The sequence below is a fragment of the Oryzias latipes genome, chromosome 7 (assembly GCF_053564925.1).
Source record: "Oryzias latipes strain Hd-rR chromosome 7, Olatipes_Hd-rR_3.1".
In the NCBI taxonomy this organism is placed as follows: Eukaryota; Metazoa; Chordata; class Actinopteri; order Beloniformes; family Adrianichthyidae; genus Oryzias; species Oryzias latipes.
Genome location: NC_136243.1, coordinates 8,954,439 through 8,976,283, shown reverse-complemented (window position 1 = coordinate 8,976,283; position 21,845 = coordinate 8,954,439). Strand labels below are relative to the sequence as shown.

The following is a 21,845-nucleotide window of genomic DNA, read 5'->3' as shown; positions in this document are numbered from 1 at the left end:
CCAAATGGATTAATATTTGGGGTGAAAGTCCAAAGAAAGTTTAGATCATTGCACGTCTGCATAGAAGGAAGTGAAACAAACTCACAAACTCTCAGTTGTTGTTTTCTCAGTAACCTTCAGTCTACAGACAACAGAATAGAGTCAATGAGGGTTTCTGACCTCCCTCTGTCCACACTATGAAAACACTAACGGGATGAGGAAACATCTCCTTTATAAAGAGGACTTTGATTCCTGTGGTTAAAATGCTCAGTGCTTTTTTGAAACCACAGTATTTTAGGATTGAAGCTGCAGTGATGATGCAAAAGTTTACATCTGTTTATTTAAAGAACATGCAGGTAAATAATGGATAACAAAGACTGCTGGGACACATCAAATTACAAACAATCAGTCATAAAGTAAAAGATTAGAATGACACGATCTACTGAGAGCAAGAATGATTAAATATGAGTTATGTAATTGGAGGAGGAGCTTCAGCTTTAAGGAAACAGAGAAGTTCCTGTTTTAGCAGTAAAAGAAGAAAAGCTCCATCATTCTCCATCAGGCAGCATGAGAGTCTGTCAGAGTCTGATCTGTTGTCTCTTCCTGAGTGAGTTCATTGATTTCTTTCACTCTTTTCATTCTTAGAGCTGCAGTTTAGTCCTTTATTGAACAGACTAAACTGAACTGTTTCAGTCTTTCTGCAGTTGTTTCTGTTTCATGATCTTCATCTTTGTGATTCAACTTGATGTTCAGGGTTTAAAAATAACTGCAGCTTTGTTGATGCTTTCTTTATAAACTCTCTTTTTTCTAAATACAAAATTTTTTTTTGCTTTTTATATAAATTTGTCTGGTTGCTTTTTTTATTAAATAAATTGTCACGCCCTGCGACAGACTGAGGATCTGTCCAGGACATCCCCTGCCTTTTAGCAAGTGGCCAGGATAGGCTCCAGCCGCCCATGTGACCCCGAAAGTAAAGAAAGGATTAGAAGATGAATGAATGAATGAATGAATGAATGAATGAATGAATGAATGAATGAATGAATGAATGAATGAATGAATGAATAATTTACCATAATCATCTTTTTTCCATTGTTTCTATCATCAGAAAAATATGAACGAAAATCTTGTGATCTAATCTTATAGACGTTTCTGTGGATTTCCTCAAATGCATCATCTTCAGTGTTCAGTGTTACAGGAAGACATTAACTGTGACTCTTCCTCTTTTCAGCAGCTCTGCAGGACAGAGACTCTCTTGTTGATGCAGAAACCAACATCTACACAAAACGTGAAGAAGAAGACATCACTGTTAGATGTTATCTTGGATATTTAGGGAGCAGAAAGCTGCTCTGTAAGGAAACATGTGAAGAAGGAAACATTCTCATAAACACAACTAGTAATGAAGATCAGAGAGGAAGATACAGCATTAAATATAAATCTCACCCTTTTACATCAAGTATTTTAGATGTGACAATCACTAAACTCACAAAGTCAGACTCAGGTTAGTACAGATGTAAGTTATATGAAGGATGGAGACTATATCCGTCAAAAGACAACTTTGAAATAATTGTTACAGAAGGTGAGTTTGATCCTGAAAATCATGACAATATTTTATGTTAGTGTCTCTTGATTCATATTTGATCTAAATGCAAAACTCCTTTTTATTTGCTTTGCTGAAAAACATTCATTATGCTTAAACTGTTCTTTATAAATAATAACTCATGTAAAAAAAAAAGTGCTGACTCACCGTTTTATTCTTCACAGCTTCAGTAACTTCAGCTCCAACCAGGACTGTAGAACTTTCTCCTACAACACAGATCACCATTGAAATGACAACAACAACAAAGACTTTAAACTCTACAACATCTTCACATCAAACCACAAATCAAAACACATCAGGTACAAGAATATCAGAAAATTCTTCTTATTTTTTTTTTTACTGTCAGCTTTTGTGAAAGAACCACATTCAAATGTTAGTGAAGAAGTTTACATTCTTTTGCACGTGAGCTCCGTATGTATCACCATATGATCTATTATCAAATAACATATCATTTTTATTGTTTTTTTTGTTTGTGTTTATATTATGCTGTATACATTTTCTTTTTACACTGATGTATGAAAGTTACCTTCCTTTGCAGTATGAATTCAATGTGTGCTGTTAAACCTAAGAGGCTACTCTTACCCGAAATTCATTTTTCTTTTTTTCCGTTTTATACAAAATTGGATTCTGTTAGCTACACAAAAACAGTACAGTAACCATTGTCAATAAAGGACTGAGTTAAGACTGAAAAGTGGACATGAGGGATATTTCAATGGTCCTCTGCTATAGTGACAAAACATCTAATGATTTTGACTTGCAGTGCTTAAACAATGCCAAAGGGACGAAGTATTTTGGTAGCACTGACTGTTTAAATGAGAAGGAAATCTAGTTTTGACACATGAGTGAATTGTTTTGGGAGAGATGTGAGCTTGTGCAGGTGAACCATGGTGCTGTGCCGAACCATCCACTTTATTTTGGCAAAAGCACCAAGAGTGTTGAGAACATCCGGTCTGCTTCAAGAAATGAGCCAAAACAATTGAGAAGGATCTTTGCCATTTTGGTGGCACTGACTCTTTATATGGGAAAGGAATTTAGTTTTGAAGTATGAGTGAACACTTTTGGGAGATATATTAGATTTTGCAAGTGAGCTATAGTGTTGTGCTGAACTGTAAGACTGTTTTGCCAAATGATCTTAGAATTTTCAGAATGTAATTTCTGTTTCAAGAAATTAGCCAAACCAATGGACAAAAACTGTAATAATTTTAATTTAATGAAATGTCTTAGCTGTGTGTGTAAGTTTTGTCTTTTGACCAGAACTCCCTTGAAAAAGAGATCAGTGGATCTGAATTGGATTTTTACCCTCGTTAACTACATAAAATAAAATAAAAACTGATCTGATACAGTTTTGTAATGCAGCTATGACGATGCCATAACTTTGCTCTATACGTGTTGAGTTTAAATGAATGTGCTGCCATCTAGAGGACAGTTTTCCATCAACAGTCTTTCATTCTTAATGTCAGGAATCTAAGTACTAAACTGTCCTGAATGAAGTCCAGATATAAAACAAGAAGATCTGCAGAGAAGCTACAAACAAATAATTTACTGTGAGAACACAAATGTCCATAAGTGCAAACAAAGACAACCCAGTTACAAAGTGTGACTGTGTTCAACTGCATCAAACTTATTGACTGAGATGGTCCTCCAACCTCCAAGAGTGGAACTACAACCTTTGTCTCCATGTTCTGCAGGTCTGCTGCTGTATGTGGGTCTGACTCTGGTGGGCTTGATCTCCATGTTTTCTGTAGCTTTGCTGATTTTCTGCAGGAGTCGGAGATTCAATCAGAAAAAGGGTGAGATGAGATTCCCAGACATGACACTGGCTCATTTACTGCAGAATAATTCTGATTCTTTACGTCTTCATATTCCATAACCAGAAGGTTCTCGCTGTGTTTTTATCCAGAATTCACATAAGATCTTTCACTGTGTTTGTGATCACATTTTTCAGTCACCTGTTCTCACTTTTGCTAATTGTCTCTTTAACTTTCAGCTGAAAATCAGAGTTCAGCCGTACCTTAATACTGTATAATAAATGATTAGGATTCTGCAAATGTTGACGTGTCAAAATCATTTAGAGAATCAAAGAAAACAGGTTCATAGGTCTGGTGATGTTATATTTTTGCTCCAAGTGTCTACTGCAGAGTCAGACAAAACATACATGATAAGAACATGACAATATTCCATTGACTGCAATTATTTTATATTTTACAGACTTACAAGGACAGTGATGTGAAATAAGCTTCTAACACCCTAAACCTTATTGTATTTATAGTAGTTGTTTGGTTATTTGATCTAAGTTTAGATCATATCTTTGTGTTAAAAAAGTTGGAATGAGATGATTAAATCCAGAATATTTCATGTAAAAATCTCCTTTGTGAAAATGTAACTGTTCAGTCTGTCTAAAAAATGCAGTAAACTCAGAAATAAAATGCAAGATTTTAATCAGACATGAAGGCAGGAAGGAGGAAGAGCTGGAGTCAGTCACCACAAAGCTGTGAAGGTCTCTTTGTCATGAATTGTTTCTGGGATCCAAAATAGGACAAACTCAGGAGTGAGTACAAGAAACCATATTCATTTTATTCTGTGACTTGAAGGAGCCCATGTCCTGTAAAATACTGCCAATGCTGAGAAGACAGGAGAGGGTTAGTGATGAGAAATGATCTTGATTAGTCTGAGCAAAACCAGGCTTACTGGGATGAGGTGTGTGATCCACAGGTAGAAGAGAGGGGCGAAGTGAAGTCCTCAGTACAGCAAATGGATGGAGGTGTGGCTTCATACACAGAAGTCAGAAGAAAGAGGGACGCTTGTGGAGCGTTGTTAGACACAGGAGCCTGGGGCTCAGTCACAAGCACCCTTGATTTGCAATCCAAATAATTATCTCCAGAAGGGTCTCTGGGAAACAGTTCCAAAAACTGCAGAGGTGCAGGAATTTACGAGGCTTGGGGCAGAATGGTGTGGCAGGGAAACAGGAGCAGACAATGGCTGTAGCAGCATGAAGCTGAGAGCAGAGACTGGAGAATGGCTGAGCAGGGTAGCTGGAAGCCAGGCGGAATGGCGAGCAGATGGCTAGACAAGCTGGCACAGAACAGAGCTGGGGGGTATTCCAGAAAGCAGGTTATGCTAGCTCCCACAGTAAGTTTGAGGCTAAGGAAGTTGATAACCTCAGGTTTCGGTTCCAAAAACAGAGGTATGTTTCAGGGTAGGTCAAGTTGCCATAGTAACTCATGCTCTGAACATAATCTGGTCTGGAGCAGGTTTAGTTGAAGAGGTGAAGCAGCATGGCGTGTCCATTTGAAGATGATTTAGTGGATGAAGAAGCTCAGATAATACTTTTTCCACCATGAGAGGGTGATAAGACCACATATGGATGTTGGAAAGATAAACCTTTTTACTTTGATCTAACTTAATTATTTGCTTCAGATAAGATAAAATTTTTATTTTTATTTTTTTTGTTAAGTCAGCTTAAAAATAACACATGGTTTTCAGACAGTTATTTTACTTTCAGTCAAATTAATTAAATTAAGTAGGTGTAACTTTGGTGCTGCTGTTAGATCGGCACCGCAAGGGATTGTGGGATACCATTTCCTTTGCCTGTCTGGACGGATTTGGGTTTAAGCGTGGCTTTTTGACCAAATGTGTTTAGTTGTTTAGCTGTTTTACTGTTTTGCCGAGTTATTTAGTCCTACTGTGCTTAAGTCTCAGCACCATGAGAGAGAGGGAGGGAGAGGATATTGACTTTATATAACACCTCTACCACAGAAAATTAAATGAAGATGACAGCAACCCCTAAACGAATGTTAAGCATGTTGTTTTTTTCGTTCTATTGTTATGCGAATGAGTACATCTGCCGGCTCAAACTTAGACATATGAGAGTTCAAAAATTATAATCAATTAAGATGGAAAAAATATAAATTGAATTGGAGTAATATTACATTTAGTTAAATGAATATGTAAATTTCAGTTGTCTAAACAATTATTGAGTTTATAGACGTAAGAAATTAGGTTGAATAAATTTAACTCAATTACTTGTTACCAATAGAAGTAATTCATTTAAGGTGGCAAAATTGGATATATATATGCGTCACAAGGAAAATGGAAATAAGATCAGAAACTCGTGCGTTTACTTTGTCTGTTCTTCTACTACAAACAGAAACTCTTTCTTTTGCTGATGCAGCCGTGTTTCTTTTTTGATGTAATATGATATAATCTTCATACACCGTCATTGAAATCTCAGACTCCGTCTCACTGAAGTGTAGCGCTTTTTTTTTTTTCTTTCTTTACCACGCCATAGTGACTCTGGAAATCGGCGATCTATTGAGAATGTCTTTATAAACTTGACGTGCACATGCGTTGAACCAGGGTTACCAAGTTACCAAGTCTAGCGTAATTACTCTAACTTCTACCCACCAATTTTAACCACACCTTAGACATTTAGGGCCCCTTGGTGGGGAGGGTGAGTGGACATCACTGTGAGTAATCAGGAGATGTCCCCTCAGTGCCCTTCCCGCCAATTTTAACTGCACCCCCCTTAGTGCACACACCCCTCCCCCCTCAAAATATACATTCCAACATAAACACACACACATGCACACACACTCCCTCTCAAACACACATACACGCACACATATTTTGCAAGAAAGGTGGGACCTAGGACCAGATGGTTCATGGTCTTATCCTCCCCTCCTATTATCATCCTCCTACACCCCCTCCTCTCTCTAACATCCCTTTCTCTTCTTCCCTTCTTTCCTTCTCCGTCCGGTCCAACAGCAAAGATTTTCAAAAATGGTTGAAATTAATAAAGTTTGGCCTCAATTACAAAAGGGGTTTATTCAGACATACCTCTGGTTTGTCAGAGGATTCATAACCCCTCTTGTTAAAGTAAAATATGTCTAACACAAGAGGCCGTCAGCTCTCATTTGCCTGCCCAGCTGTTGGACAGGACAAGTTAAAACAAAAAACAAAAAAAACATTTTTTTATACTGTTTTTTATGATATTTTACCACATGTTCTTTTTATTTCAAATCAGACTGTTTACAAGTGTTTTCTCACCCTCGGCTGTGGTGTTTGGGTTTATACTGACACCCCTGCAAATAGGAGGACAGGGCAGACGGCGCCTTCTGGTTTCTCTTTATTCTGGTTTCTCTTTATTTTGTTTATTTATTTGTTTTCCACTGGTGTCTGTCTTTGTGTATTTTATTGCGCGGGGATAATTGAATGAATTTTATTGTATTTTATTGCATTGATTTTTGTTTTTATGTACAGCAACTTTAGCTGTCTTCTCGTCATGAGGTGCTATATAAATAAAATTAATTTGAATTTGAATTTAACTCATATCCGGCCTTTTGGAACCGACATACCCAGAGTAAGCAAGTTCAGGCGGATTTCAGCCAAAGTTCAGGGTTAAAGTCAGGCTAGTTTAAACATGCTTCTTGGAATACCCCTGTTACAGCTGTGGCCGTAATATTGTTTTGTTTGTATGTTTGGAATGTTTTTCTGTATGTTTTCTTTTGGGAGGGTCTGTCTTTCATTTTCTTTTCCCTCCTCTGTAGTGCCAATTAGATTACACCATGTTTGGACCACCTGATTGGCTGAGGACTTCCCAGCGGCAGCTTTAAAAACTGCCACCTCATCTGCTGAAGCCCCTCCCCCTCCAGCTGGCAGCAGCAGAGCATTAGATCAAACATTGTTAGAGTTTTTTGGTCCTGGCAATTTGGGTTGGTTATTTTTTATGTTTTTGAGTTGTCATTGTAAATAAATTGCCATCCGATTACAGTTTACACTGACCACAACCCTCTAGTTTTTTTGAACAGGATGCAAAACTCGAACCAGAGACTAATGAGGTGGTCACTGATGGTTCAGGATTTTAATCTTAATATTAAACACAAAAAGGGAGCTGAGAATTTGGTAGCGGATGCTCTTTTGCGCAGCATCCACTCAACCTAAGCGATGGCTTTTGGGGGGACAGAAGTTTTCTCTTTGGTTGGGGGGTGTTTCGGCTGTGGCCGTAATATTGTTTTGTTTGTATGTTTGGAATGTTTTTCTGTATGTTTTCTTTTCCCCCAAATGACCCGATGGTCCATCATGGGCTAGGTTGAGAATCTGGCAACGATACTTCTCCGGTACAACGATTTGCTGAACAACATTCCATCCCAAATTACCAAGAGCGGGAGGAAACCAATTACGAACCAAAAGTCCATCATTGAAAGCATAAGATGATTTCTCTTCATTTGAATTAGCAGCAGACAAATATTTGGCAAGAGATGGATCAGCTTTCTGGACATGAACAAATTCATTTTTGTCAACATCAAAAGAAAATGTTGCTTCATTAAATGGCAGATTAGGCATTACATTTGACTCAGTTTTCTCAGTTTCAGCTTTAGCATGTTTAGAAACATCTGGATTACAGAGAAATTAATCGAACAAATCCACAACATCACTCATTTTTTTCGTCTGCGCACGGGTAACAGCACAAGCAGGAAACAGAAAAGGTTCGATGTAACACCCCCCAGGTTAGTTGACTGAAATCTTGCGGTGCAACGGTCCAGCAGAGTAAAGTACAGAGGCAGAGGTTTGTAGGAGCAGGCACAGGGGGAGGAATTCAGACAATATTGTTAGCTAAGGTCTCATAGTAAGGCCAGTGTTAAAGCTAGCTTTTATACTTTATATGCTATCATAAAATATATAATTTATTCTGAAGAAATTATTTTATATAAAAATGCAATTTGTCTAGTTCTATGTTGGAAAACATGCTAGAGACATACAACAGAAGATGTTTAAAGATATGTTTGGCTAACAGTTTAGTTTTTGGGATTTGGCTTTCACCCTCCCAAATTATGTTGAATTGTATAAACATGATATTCTATCAAATCATGGTCTGCTTAGAATTTGGAACTGTGACCGGCTGACATGTCATTTATTTTTCTAAGCTTAGTTTTTTGTTCTTTTTTTGCATTTATATTGTGAAAACACTGTAATTGAGCTGTGCAATTTAGAGATTTGCTGTAATACAGGCTTATTGCAAACAATTTTCACCACTAATTTTGCTGTTTTAGCATTTAAATCTATAATTTTCAAATCTTTCAGCTCCTTCTTCAGAAACACAGTGTTCTAACGTCACTCTGGTGAATCTGTGTCATTGTCATTCATACCTCAATGAGGAATCAAGATTAGAAACACAAAGTCAATTTGTTCGGCAGCCCAACAAGGAATATGGGGAGATCAGGGAGAACACGTTGCCTCCTGTGGAAATACCTACGGTGTACTCTAACATAAAATATAAGAAAGGACAGAGATCTGACAGCAAATATGTGTACAACCTCGTCGACTATCCTCAGGACAATGTGAGTGAATTTTTTTTTAATGTTTTATTTCAAGCAATCAAATAAGAATAATACACAAAAACAATACAGTCATCAGCTACATTCATACAATGACATATCAAACTTAGGATAATTAGACATAAAATTAAATATTGCTTGAATGGAAGTAGAAGGAAGCAAACTTATATAATCCCACCCCTGTTCCACCGTAACCATTTTGTTACATGATTTATCAATATCTGGTTCTGTTTGGAAACTCTGTGCTTGCCTCAAACTCCAGGATTACTGATAATTATGAATCATTGCTTTAAGCATACAGATAGAGATATACTTTTTACTAATGTTGTAAATTGATTTATGTAATAAAAAAATGACAAATGAAATAAATTGTAACTTTTTGGTAAGAAAATGTGTTTATACAACTTGGGACAATAGAGAATAAATGCAGATCTAGTAATCCCTCTCCTCTTTTTTCTTAATACATTTTTGTGGTAGCTGGTACCAGATGGCCTCTGTGGTCATCTAGAGTAGTACATACTTTATTAGAGTTGAAAATGTAATTTCCGCACTAATTATAAATAATTAAGCTGCAAAGAAACAAAAGATTGGGTGTCTTTATGTTTCTGTTTCAAGTCCAGGTCAGTGCAGATGGTTGTGTGAGGATAGGTCTGTGATGGAAAACAAATTAGAAATGCTTATCCCAAAAAAAAAAAAAAAAAAGTCCTCCATATTGGATAAACTGATGGAGATCTGACCCATCATGGGGAGGAGAAGCTGTGTCTGTAGGCAAAACTTTATGAAAAACCTTTATGATTGTGACATTATCCTTTGTTTTTTTTAGGTTGAAGATCCCTCCATTGAATACTCTATAATCCTATTCCCCAACTCTACTCCACCCAGCAGCGCCCCCTGTGGTCACATAGAAAACGACATTTACTCATCTGTTTAGCTTGATGTGAACTCCACCAACACAGATGATGCTTCACCTCCTTTGTACTCTGCTGTTATTCTACATTAAACCACAGTCTGGATGTTTGTGACATGCAGATCCTCTGAAAGTCAGAGTTTGCAAAGCCTGAGCAGAGGGTCCAAGTCCTGTACATTCAGAGAAAAAAATCCCAACTCTGCCACTATGCTTCAGTTTTTGTTTTCTTAGCTTTCAAATTACAGATCTTTGTTTAAAATAAAACAACTCATCTTTGGTTGTGTGATTTCAAAAGTCTTGAGATTTTTTTTACTGGTGCATTAGAGCAAATCCTACTGCTGCAACAATCCTGTTTTAGGGAAATCCATAATGTCTTTATGGTTTTTATTTGTGGTGAATGTCTTCGTACTCCACACAACTTAATTGATGTGGCCTTATCTGAACAAGTTAGTATGATTGAAGTGACGGGTACCAACATGTAAGACGACTGTTATGATCTTTCATTGAGTTTATCCACGTGAGGGCCCTATGATCTTTTTCTAGGTCAAACTCTCTAACTAACAGATACTACTGTAAACTCTGTAATGCCCACTTCATTGCGAGGCCTATTGTTGCCTCAACTATAGCAAGGCCTATAGTTGAGTAGTGTGTTTCTTTGGTTTGAAGCTTACGGCTAAGGAACAATATTGGGTGCTCATCTCCTGGCTCTCCCTGGACTAGCACTGCTATCAGGCCGACTGCAGAAGCTAAACCTGCATGAGAAAAGTTTGGTTGAAGTTGGGACTTTGCAGTACTGGTGATGAACACGGACAAGTTTTCAATGTAGTGAAGGCTAAATCACACTCCTCTGTCCACTGAACTGAGTTCTTTTGGTCCTTCTTTGTTAAGGTTGTAAGTGGAGCTGCAATTGTTGCAAACATACATATACATTTCTTTCACACACACATATATACTTCTTTCAAACAAAAACATATATAGTTATTTCACATACTACATACATTTTTGACATACATATATTATTTTTATTTGTACATATAAATTATGAATGTGAGAATATCTTAATGTAATGTAATGGAATGTAGTTGAGTTGAGTCTGACTCAACTACATGAGTGAATATAAAAGTATATACACTTTTATTCACAGTATAAAAGTGGTTCATATTGTGACATGTCTTGTACAGCCCCTCATATTTAAAAATCTCATTATGATGATTAACTTGTTGAATATATTTGAATGTTTCAACACCATCTACTATTTATTTGATGTCTTGTCGTGTTATTACTGTTCTCATCAATTTGTTTCTGCAGTTTATCAATCTGCTGATGGCTGGAACGCTGAAGACTTCTGACAGTTTTTATGAACAACTCTTGATAGTCTGAAAACATCAGGAAATAACAGTTTCTATTTTAAAGTCTAGAGAACGGAAATTATAAACTGAATGATAAGAAACGTGACACCTTGTTAGTTCCCCTTAAAGTAAATCATAACCAGAATCAAAGTGAGCATCCGTATTTGACATTCTAGCGTGCCATACGTGGAAAGGATGTGGTTTAATACAGCCCAGCTTAAAAGTAGACAACAAACGTAAAGATTAGCAGTCTCATCTTTATCATGCAAGATTTCCTTTGCAGATTTTGCAACTCTTGACAGCAGCAAACAATCTTTTTTTATCCTGCAGCAGGTGCTCACATCTTCAAACTGATCTTTCACTGTTTCAAAAAAAGTCAAACATCTCAAGACGAAGTCAAGTTTAACCCTTGTGTTATCCTAGGCACTTTAACATTGGGGGGTGGGTCATCTGGACCCCAGAAGACAGTGCTCTGAACCTTTTTTCTTCAATGATTTGTGATCTTCACTGGTGTCCATGGATTACATGAAATCTTTCCACCTTTATCCACCTTTGTCATGGTAGGAAGAACACGTCAATGCAAGGGTGGGGTCATAGGATAGCACAAGGGTTACAACTTTAAACGTTGAACACAAGCCTCTGTTTAGGTCCTGTGCCTGATTCAACTCTAAGATCCATTTAAACACTTCTTCGGCTTAATTCCTCAAAACATTGACATCCTGTTCATCACTGCTGTATTTCTTCTCAAGACTTTAGAATGAAATACATTTCAGTGCAATTCTCTTTGTTCAGTCTTTCTTATCAGTGAGTTACCTGCAAACTATAATACATGTCAGATTAATTTTAATGTTTTTTTTAAAGTAATCCTTGTATTACAATACTATTTTCTCAATTGTATTGCATTCAATGGCTTTTGTTTTTCTTTAAAGGTACTTGCTTTTTATTACTTGCAGAGGTAGAAAATACAATCTAAAGTGTAAGAGTATTTTATTTTATTTTTTAACTTGTCCAGTTGATCAAACAGATGAGAGCTGAAGGCCTCTTGTTTTGGACAGGTTTAACTTTTAAATTGTGGAGTTATGAATCTTCTGACAAACCAGAGGTACATTTGTATAAAACCCTTTTGTAACTTAGGCTAAACTTTATTTATCTTAATTATAGTTGTAACAATTGTTGTTCGACTGGATGGAAAGTAAAAGGAGGGAAGAAGGGAGAGGGCAGTTAGAGGGGGGGTGTTATCATAGATGGGGGGAGGTGTTAAACCATTAGCAGCATAAAGCAACAAGTTGCAAGATAGTTATCATCATTACTGTTAGGTTAAACTGGTAATACAAATCTAGAAAGGGTGGGGCCTGTCCACACACACACACACACTCAAATGTTACTAACATACCTGGCTCCAAAAATGTTCACATACATGTCAACATGTACACAATACACTTCATGTTCACACACGCATACTTATGCATTCAGGCCAACACATGTGAAACATTTCAGTCACGCAAACTACCAATGCCACCAGCCAGGAGTTCTGAGCATCCCCCCACTCCAACCCCAATCACGAGTCAGGGCCCACTAAAGGGGACCCGCCCCACGTTCCAGGCAGCCATCCACCCAGCCCACGGTTGGTCCGGGAGAGAACAAGGCAGTGGCAGCCACCCCTGCCCAGGAGGGCAGGGGTGGCTGCCACTTATGTTTCACAAGACTGACGGTGGTCCACAAGGAGTGGTGCAAACATGGCCCGACCAGGCTCAGCCACATTTGGAATTTGTAGAAGGCCGGGGCTAGGTAAAGATAAGGTCAATATGTTTTATTAATGTCTACTAGCGATAAAGTGAAACCACAGGAAAATCTGTTGGAGAAGAATCCCTTAACTTAAAGTTTTTTGTCCATACAAATAAAAATGTTGAAAATTTACTTTATAAAGGTAGAAAACTCAAACCAAGAATAGAACCTGTGATTTGTTTGTCTGTAGAAGACAAAACAACACTGTTACCTCATTAGTGCAGATTTAAATTAATGCACTATGACTTGTACAGTCAAGACAAAAAGATAATGGCTCTAAAAAAAAGGTCTAGACACTTCTATTCATATTCCCAACAATGCAAATGTCTGATCCTCCGTGCAGATGCAGCAGTAAACGTGTTATAAAAGCTTCAGTATCCAAACATTTACTTTATGTCAGAGTTCAACAACATTCTTCACTTATGTTTTACAATGAAACATTTCATGTTTCAAAGAAAATTCAACTTAAGAAATTGACATGTTTAGAACATATTTCTATGGTTCATTTCTAAAACAGCACTTTGTAAGGATTCAGTGGTTTGGTTTTGTTCTTGGTTCTCTTTGTCAGTCACTGTCTTCAGTTCAGTTAATTACCCTCAGCTTATTTAAGTGTTTTGGGTTCTGTTCATCCTGGTTAGGTCATCTGCTCTGCTGTATCACCTTTTTGTTTCTCACCATAGCGTTGTCATGTTTTAGTTTGGTTATTGATTATTTTATTTTCTGTCACCAAGTCTGGTCTCCTGCATTTTGGGTCCTCCAACGCCAGTTCTTGACAAAGAGCCTCAAAATAGATTGTTAATTTAAAAAAATCCTGTCCTATACTGTTACGCCCCCAATCCCCCCCCCCCCCCCCCCCCCCGTCTAGTGGCTCAAAAAGGATGCAACACAAAATGAAGCCCCATCTCCCTCCAGTCTCAAAAGCCAGCACACTTGAACCATGAGAGCTAGAGTATTTACTTCAGAGTGGACCCAGGCCAAAATAACAAACAAAGATTGGCCTACCTAACAAGAACCCAAATCTTACCTAGTAAAAAAACATAAACCAAAAAACAATAACTTACCTCCCTAACATAACAAAAACCAGAGAAAACACGATTCAAAGTAAATGGCAGTCCATTCCTACAACTCTAAACTCCATATAGCTGGTTTTGGGAGAGGTGGGAGATGTTAAATGAGCCTCCTTTGGTCTTCTTCCTGGTTCGTTTTATAGCAGGTGTGATTCCGGTAGTGACTCCTGGCAGCCAATCCACTCCTGGTGCTGAAGCACCACACCAAACGCAGCCCGGTACCTGTACACTGACATTTGCAGACACAAAAAGAAAACCACACAAAAGAAAAACGTCCTGGGACGTAACATAAAAATGACTCAGAGCAATAAATGTGTAACTGAAACTCCTAAAAACCCGTTGTGGTCTTTCTTCTCTTTCGACTGCTGGATGTTTCAGTCCTGATGTGAAGGGAAAACAAAGAAAGTTTAAATCATTGCACATCTGCATAGAAGGAAGTGAAACAAACTCACAGTTGTTGTTTGCTCAGTAACCTTCAGTCTACAGACAACAGAATAGAGTCAATGAGGGTTTCTGACGCCCCTCTGTCCACACTATGAAAACACTAACGGGATGAGGAAACATCTCCTTTATAAAGAGGACTTTGATTCCTGTGGTTAAAATGCTCAGTGCTTTTTTTAAACCACAGTATTTTAGGATTGAAGCTGCAGTGATGATGCAGAAGTTTACATCTGTTTATTTACAGAACATGCAGGTAAATAATGGACAGCAAAGACTGCTGGGACACATCAAATTACAAACAATCAGTCATAAAGTAAAAGATGGGAATGACACGATCTACTGAGAATAAGAATGATGAAATATGAGTTATGTAATTGGAGGAGGAGCTTCAGCTTTAAGGAAACAGAGAAGTTCCTGTTTTAGCAGTAAAAGAAGAAAAGCTCCATCATTCTCCATCAGGCAGCATGAGAGTCTGTCAGAGTCTGATCTGTTGTCTCTTCCTGAGTGAGTTCATTGATTTCTTTCACTCTTTTCATTCTTAGAGCTGCAGTTTAGTCCTTTATTGAACAGATTAAACTGAACTGTTTCAGTCTTCTGCAGTTGTTTCTGTTTCATGATCTTCATCTTTGGGATTCAACTTGATGTTCAGGGTTTAAAAACAACAACTGCAGCTTTGTGGCTTTGTTTTATGTTGTTTTTCTTTTTCCTCAACAGAAAAATGTTTTGTTTTTCTGTCTTTTACAGGAAGTTAACACTATTTTCTTTTTAACAAACCATTTGTCATCGTCATTTTATTTCAAGTAATTCTGTCATAAGGGAAGATAAATGGTTATAACATCTTGGGATTTAATCTTTCAGAGGTTTCTATAGATTTCCTCAAATGCATCATCTTTAGTGTTCAGTGTTACAGGAAGACATTAACTGCGACTCTTCCTCTTTTCTGCAGCTCTGCAGGACAGAGACTCTCTTGTTGATGCAGAAACCAACATCTATACAAAACGTGAAGGAGAAGACATCACTGTTAGATGTAATCTTACATTTTCAGGGAGCAGAAAGCTGCTCTGTAAGGAAACATGTGAAGAAGGAAACATTCTCATAGAAACATATAGAGATGAAGCTCAGAGAGGAAGATACAGCATTAAATATGAATATCGATATATTCGATCAAGTATTTTAGATGTGACGATCACTAAACTCATTAAGTCAGACTCAGGTTTGTACAGATGTGAATTACAAAAAGATTTGAGTCCAGATTCAGAAGACAACTTCAAAATAATCATTACAGAAGGTGAGTTTGATCCTCAAAATCATGAAAATATTTCTCTGTGAAAATTTGTGTCTTTTGTTTCATGTTTATTACAGTTTTTTTACCTCTGCTTAAAAAAGTTCACAAACTATTGTTCATAAAAAATAACTTTGATGTCAAAAAGAATAAAGTTCTGACTCACTTTTTGAATTCTTTACAGCTTCAGTAACTTCAGCTCCAACCAGGACTGTAGAACTTTCTCCAACAAAACCAATCTCGTTTGGTATGACAACAACAACAACAACAACAACAACAAAGGGTTTAAACTCTACATCATCCTCACATCAAACCATAAATCAAGACACAAAATCAGGTATAAGAATATTATGAACATTGTTATCATTGGCAGCAGTCTGCATTTGTAAAATAATCACTTTTAAATTAACAATGTTCAACATTTCAATGTTTTATTTTTAACAGAGTGAAGAAGAATAACGCATGAATTAATAACTTTCCTTTCCTATATCAGTAAAGGAAATCAGTGATTGAATCAGTTATTTTTGGAAACAGATTCTGAAATGTTAAATTTGTTTTTGTGAAACAACAACTGGGATTCTGGATTGTTAATTTCTATTATTCCTTGTTATCTTCTGAATCCTCGCTGAGCTTTCACTGAAATAACTACAGTGAATCCATTCTGGAAGCAGAGGACATTGGGTGGAATGTGCTTTTTTCTGAGCTTCTTCCAGCTTCTACCATGATAGTTATGCTGCTGTGATAATTCTCAGTCTCTGTGGTAGACAATAGACATCCATAGTGAGAACAGCCGTGTTTCTGGACACCAAGGAAAATGGATTTTAATTGGACCAATGAAGATGTTGGCAGGTCACTCAGAGGAAACGATGCTGCACCAACAACATGCAGAACACAAAGAGAGCTGCTGACATCAACAATTAAAATCATATCTTGTCCTCAATCTCAACACTAAAGCAGGCCTGTGGACTTTGAGGTTGGGTTAGCAAAAACAATTTGCAGCTGCAAAATTCTCAAAGCTCAGCATATTTTTAGGACAGTCGTGGCTGACATGTTTAATGCCATGACCGTAAGTTCTTCCTGCAGTGGTTTGTAGCCAAATTTGAGACGGCCAGTCTGAGTGTCAGATTATAAAATGTTAAAATTGTTATTGTGAAACAAAAATGGTAATGCTGGACTGTTAGTTTCAGTTGTTTCCGTTACCTTTTTTTCCGGGTCAGGAATAAGTCACTTCCCCAGGATGTAGACTTCCAGTGTCTTATTGTTCTGCTCAAAAGGGAGAGAAGGTGGATGTGTAAACGTGGCCGATCAACTGACATAACGATGGTCCAGTCCATTATGGTTAATAAGGAGGTCATTAAATAAGCACAGGACTCCATGTAGTAACCAATTTTCATTCATTTCCTAACCTATGACCAAAAGGTTAAAGGCTGTGATAATTCAGTTAAGATTCCAGATCTTTTACAGTTAGTGATGGGGAGGTCTGCTCTTTCTGGATGGTTGCATGGATTGATGGACAGACGCATGCATGGAAGTTGTCGTGGTTCAACTTTCAGCACATCCCTTCAGGGGTCACCACAGCAAATGACCTTTCACTGATTCACGCAGGTGGTTTGGCAGAGATTTTTTTTTTACATCGGATCCTCTTCCTGACTTAACCCAGCACAGGACCCAGATTTGGGCCACCTTGTGGCTACATAATTAGGTAGTAGAGCATAGGGTCTTGCTCAAGGTCCCACGCTGGAAGAAGCTCATCGCGTCCCCTGGGAATCGAACCCTGATTGTCCTTGAGTCAACTGAGCCATGGAAGTCTTAGGTGAAAAGGCTGCATTAAGAATGACCCAAAAGCCAAAATAAAAGATCACGTTTGTGAACTGAATACATTTAACAACCAGATCTGTGACATTACTAGAGTGCAGCTGTGACAATGCAAAACCATTGCTCCATAAATGCAGCTTTTAAATTAATATGCTACCATCTAGAGGACAGTTTTGCCATAAAAGCATCTCTGAGCTCAGTGAAACATGGCTAAACCACACTCTGAATGTCAGGAATCAAAGTGTTAAAATGTCCAGACATGGGACAAAAAGATCTGGCAAAAACCTAAAAACACATAACACAAAAACACATTTTATAATTAGGACACAAAAGCCCACAAGTTCTTACAAAGACAACAACATTGCAATAAGGTCTGGTTGTGTTCAATTGCTCAAAACTTTCCTGACTGAGATGGTCCTCCAACCTCCAAGAGTGGAACTAAAACCTTTGTCTCCATGTTCTGCAGGTCTGCTGCTGTATGTGAGTCTGACTCTGGTGGGCTTGATCTCCATGTTTTCTGTGGCGTTGCTGATTTTCTGCAGGAGCCACAGATTCAAGCAGAAAAAAGGTGAGATGAGATTGACTGACATGACATCAAGTCATTTCCTGCAGACTGCACATCTTTATCTCTTCACATTCCATGTTTTAAAGAGTTCCTTTGTGTTCTTATCCGTGAATTTAACATGAAGTTTTACTGTTTGTGTTTTAGGCAGCTGTTCTTAGACTTTTGCTAGTTATTTCTACATTTTTAAAAAAATCACAACATATGTCATGCAGAGAAAACCAATGGTGACTTAAATTTAAATACTGCAAAACAGATTATGGAGAAATATGAAAGAAAATCAGGAAATGTTAAATGTGTAAGAATTATGTAGGGAAATCAAAAACAAACAGGTTTCCTGCAGACTCATGTGACAAGTACTATTAAAAGTTCCCAAAAATATAATTGGACAAAATTTCTGGTTTGAAGACGTTTCACCCTATTATCTAAGCGGCCTCTTCAGTTCAGGTGTTGAGCTAGAGATATTTATCCTCCTCCTTGCTGGAGTTTCAACAGTTGTTGGCCATGAACTGTTCAAACCGCTGGGATGACAGGCCAGACGTCTGCAAACCAGAAATGTCCAGTTGAATTTTTTAGAACTTTTCATTTTTATTATAATAATAATAATGGATTGGATTTATCTGCGCTTTTCCAGACGCTCAAAGCGCTTACATTGTGTCCATTATTTATTTATACTTGGTGATGGTAGCTACTGTTTTAGCCACAGCTGCCCTGGGGCAGACTGACAAAAGTGTGGCTGCCAGTTCGTGCCTACGGCCCCTCTGACCATCACCGTGATCATTCATGCACATTCACACACCAGTGGAGCCACACTGGAGGCAAGGAGGGTGAAGTGTCTTGCCCAAGGACAGGATGACAGTTAGCTTGGGGGAGCGGAGATCGACCGCCGACCCTTCGATTATTGGACGACCTGCTCAACCGTCTGAGCCACTGCCGCCCCTTGATTATCATGATAATATGTGACAAGTAATATTTCTTTGACAGCATATATTTACTATTTTTCAGACTTTCAAAGACAGTAAAATTTGTTAAGTGTTAGCTGCCATAAGGTCATAGCTACCGGCTACACATAGCAGTTGTCCAGTTATTTGATCAATTTTTTTCCTGAATATACTAAAATGTAAACATTTTGTTTCCAAAAATACTCTCACTGGCCACTTTTTCAGGTGCACCTGTCCAAATGCTCATTAAGACACATTTCTAACCAGCCAATCACATGGCAGTAACTCAATGCATTTTGGTATGTAGACATGGTCTAGACAATCTGCTATGGTTCAAACCCAAGAAATGTGGGAGAATTCTATTTCAAAGTCAACACCAACAGACTCACGCCGATCCAGCTCTGCTTTTAGCACCAACTCAAAACATGTTTCTTGTTTCTTGAGTCAACCTTTCAGTTCTGTTGGACGTATTAATAATAGTTACTAATGTTTAAGGAAATCAAAATAATTGTATTTGAAAAACATTATACATTCTTGTTTTTCTCATGACATTGGATGTACCATATCCTAGCTTATGTAGACCAGAGGATACTTTTAGCTAAAGTCTTTAAATTAGTAGCTTTCAACCTCGAAACCAAAACATTGTTACAGGGTTTGAGGTTGGACTTCGAAATGTAATAATTTCAAATCAAATATAATGCGTTTGTCACATTACATTGTTACATTTTTTTATGTGAGAAATGAAAAGTATTTAAAGTTTATGAAGTGAAACTGAATATTTCTGCATTTAAATCTCTACATTTCTCATCTTTCAGAACCTCCTTCAGAAACATATGCTAACGTCCCTCTGGTGAGTCTGAATCTGTGTTGAATCTGAGATGAAACCAGATGAGAAATTAAATGTCATTTTGTTCTGCAGCACAGCCATGAATACGAGGAGATCAGGGAGAACACGTTGGTGGAAATATCTACTGTGTACTCATACGTAAACTCTAGGAACCCACAGAGATCTGACAGCACAAATGTGTACAGCCTCGTCGACTGTCCTCAGGACAATGTGAGTGAAAATTGGTTTGGAAACAACATAAAATCCTGTGCTCTCTCTAGTTCAGTGTTTTTCAACCAGTAGTGTTCCATGAGAGATGGTGTCAGGGTTCTGACGTTTTCCTTAATAAAGAGAAGAACCACACAGGAGATGAGAACTTTTGCTAGACTTCTGCAGAAGGAGAATCGGTCTGTGACAGCGCGAACTGTCACAGAGGAGGTCTGCCTTCCCAGTGTATCCAGTCTGGTTTTATTGGTGGCAGGGTTGATAACATAAAAGTAGGTCATTTAATCAAGCAGTACAGGAGCGTCTTATTCTTGTATAATCAGAACTTTTCAGGTCACTGTTTTCTTACTGAAAGATAGAACTGAGACGAACATTTCATGGTGATAATAGCGTGTAAGCAAATGATATAAACATAACCCTAACAGATGGTCAGGTGTGCCGCTGGAAATTGTTAATTTTCACTGATATAAACATTTATTATCACCAGAATTTCAGCTCTGTGTTCATCAAAACAAGCTGAGGTTTCACACTAAGTAGTTTGCTGACAGTGTGCTGTGGGATTTTTGTCAAGGAAATGTGTACTTTGGCTCAAAAATTGTTGAAAAACACTGAACTAGTTTCTTTTTTTTGTTATAATTTTTTACAAGTTTTTCCATCCTCTTGGTTTTGGCTCTGTGGTCTTCTAGAAATGTAAATCTATGTTTTTAGAGTTGAAAGTGTCATGTCCTTACTAATTCTTCTAAATACATAAGCTCCAAAAATAAAAATAAAAAAAGATGGGAAGTGTCAGTTTATAGTCCATGTCAGTGCAGAGGGTTATGCAAATATGGACAATTAATGAATAAAAGCCCTCCATACTGGAAAAACTGATGGAGATCAGACCTGTGTTGGTCAAAGATGGAGAAGAGAAGCTGTGTCTGTGAGAACCACTTTATGAAAAACATCTATGATTGTGACGTTATCCTTTGCTTTTTCCAGGATGAAGACCCCTCCCTAAAATACCCTAACATTCAAGCCCCAAACTCTACTCCACCCAGCAGCGCCCCCTGTGGTTTCATAGAAAATGACATTTACTCATCTGTTTAGCTTGATGTGAACTCCACCAACACAGATGATGCTTCACCTCTTCTGTACTCTGCTGTTACTTTACATTAAACCACAGTCTGGATTACAGTCTGACTTTAGATTCCTTTGCTTCACATTTCTTCTTACCTGCCCCTTCGCTGTGCTTCTGACAAACTTTCATGTGAGATAGTTTCCAGTGTTCTGCAGATTTTGTTGGATTGCCCAGAGTTTTGGCTGCACCTCCCGACCTGCTGAGGTGTTCCTGTTACATAGTGATTTCGAAAAATGGAACAGTTGAGAGATCGAATAATTTAACACAATTGTTCCAAAAAACAAAAATCAATCTTGTGGAACATTGGAAGCACCTCACCACAGCGATATCTAGTGGCTAAAAATGGTTTCAAAATGTTAGACTTATTAAATAGAAAGGTTTAATTGGGTTTTGATCTCTCTCTCCTTTTTTTAACCTCATAGATTGTTATAGAGATGGCAGTGGCGTGATGGTTAGAGTCTCGCCCCACGATGAGGCCCTGGTTCAAACACCTGCTGGGTTGTGTCTGTGTGGAGTTTGCATGTTCTCATCGAGCATGCGTGGGTTTTCTCCAGGCACTCTGGCTTCCTCCCACGATCCAAAAGCATGCTTCATAGTTTCAATGATTACCATAAATTG

General features: G+C 37.9%; 1 protein-coding gene and 1 long non-coding RNA gene across 3 annotated transcripts; both read left to right on the top strand.

Annotated features, from left to right (window-relative positions):
* Positions 1–365: 365 nt before the first annotated feature.
* LOC110015310 (uncharacterized) lies at positions 366–11,978 on the top strand. Of its 2 annotated transcripts, XR_013657360.1 has the most exons (5): positions 366–586; positions 1,208–1,555; positions 1,741–1,875; positions 3,265–8,913; positions 9,734–11,978. It is a non-coding gene; the product is annotated as an uncharacterized LOC110015310 (long non-coding RNA). The 2 variants fall into 2 exon arrangements; XR_002290487.3 differs by lacking the exon at positions 9,734–11,978 and having other exon boundaries at positions 3,265–9,349.
* Positions 11,979–14,837: 2,859 nt separating this feature from the next.
* Positions 14,838–21,283, top strand: LOC105354462 (uncharacterized). Its single transcript, XM_011477653.4, has 7 exons — positions 14,838–14,963; positions 15,406–15,747; positions 15,926–16,078; positions 18,023–18,124; positions 19,875–19,909; positions 19,979–20,116; positions 21,089–21,283. The coding sequence occupies exons 1-7, from the start codon at positions 14,924–14,926 to the stop codon at positions 21,194–21,196; spliced, it is 918 nt and encodes a 305-aa protein (XP_011475955.1). The 5' UTR covers positions 14,838–14,923; the 3' UTR covers positions 21,197–21,283.
* The last annotated feature ends 562 nt before the right edge of the window (positions 21,284–21,845 follow it).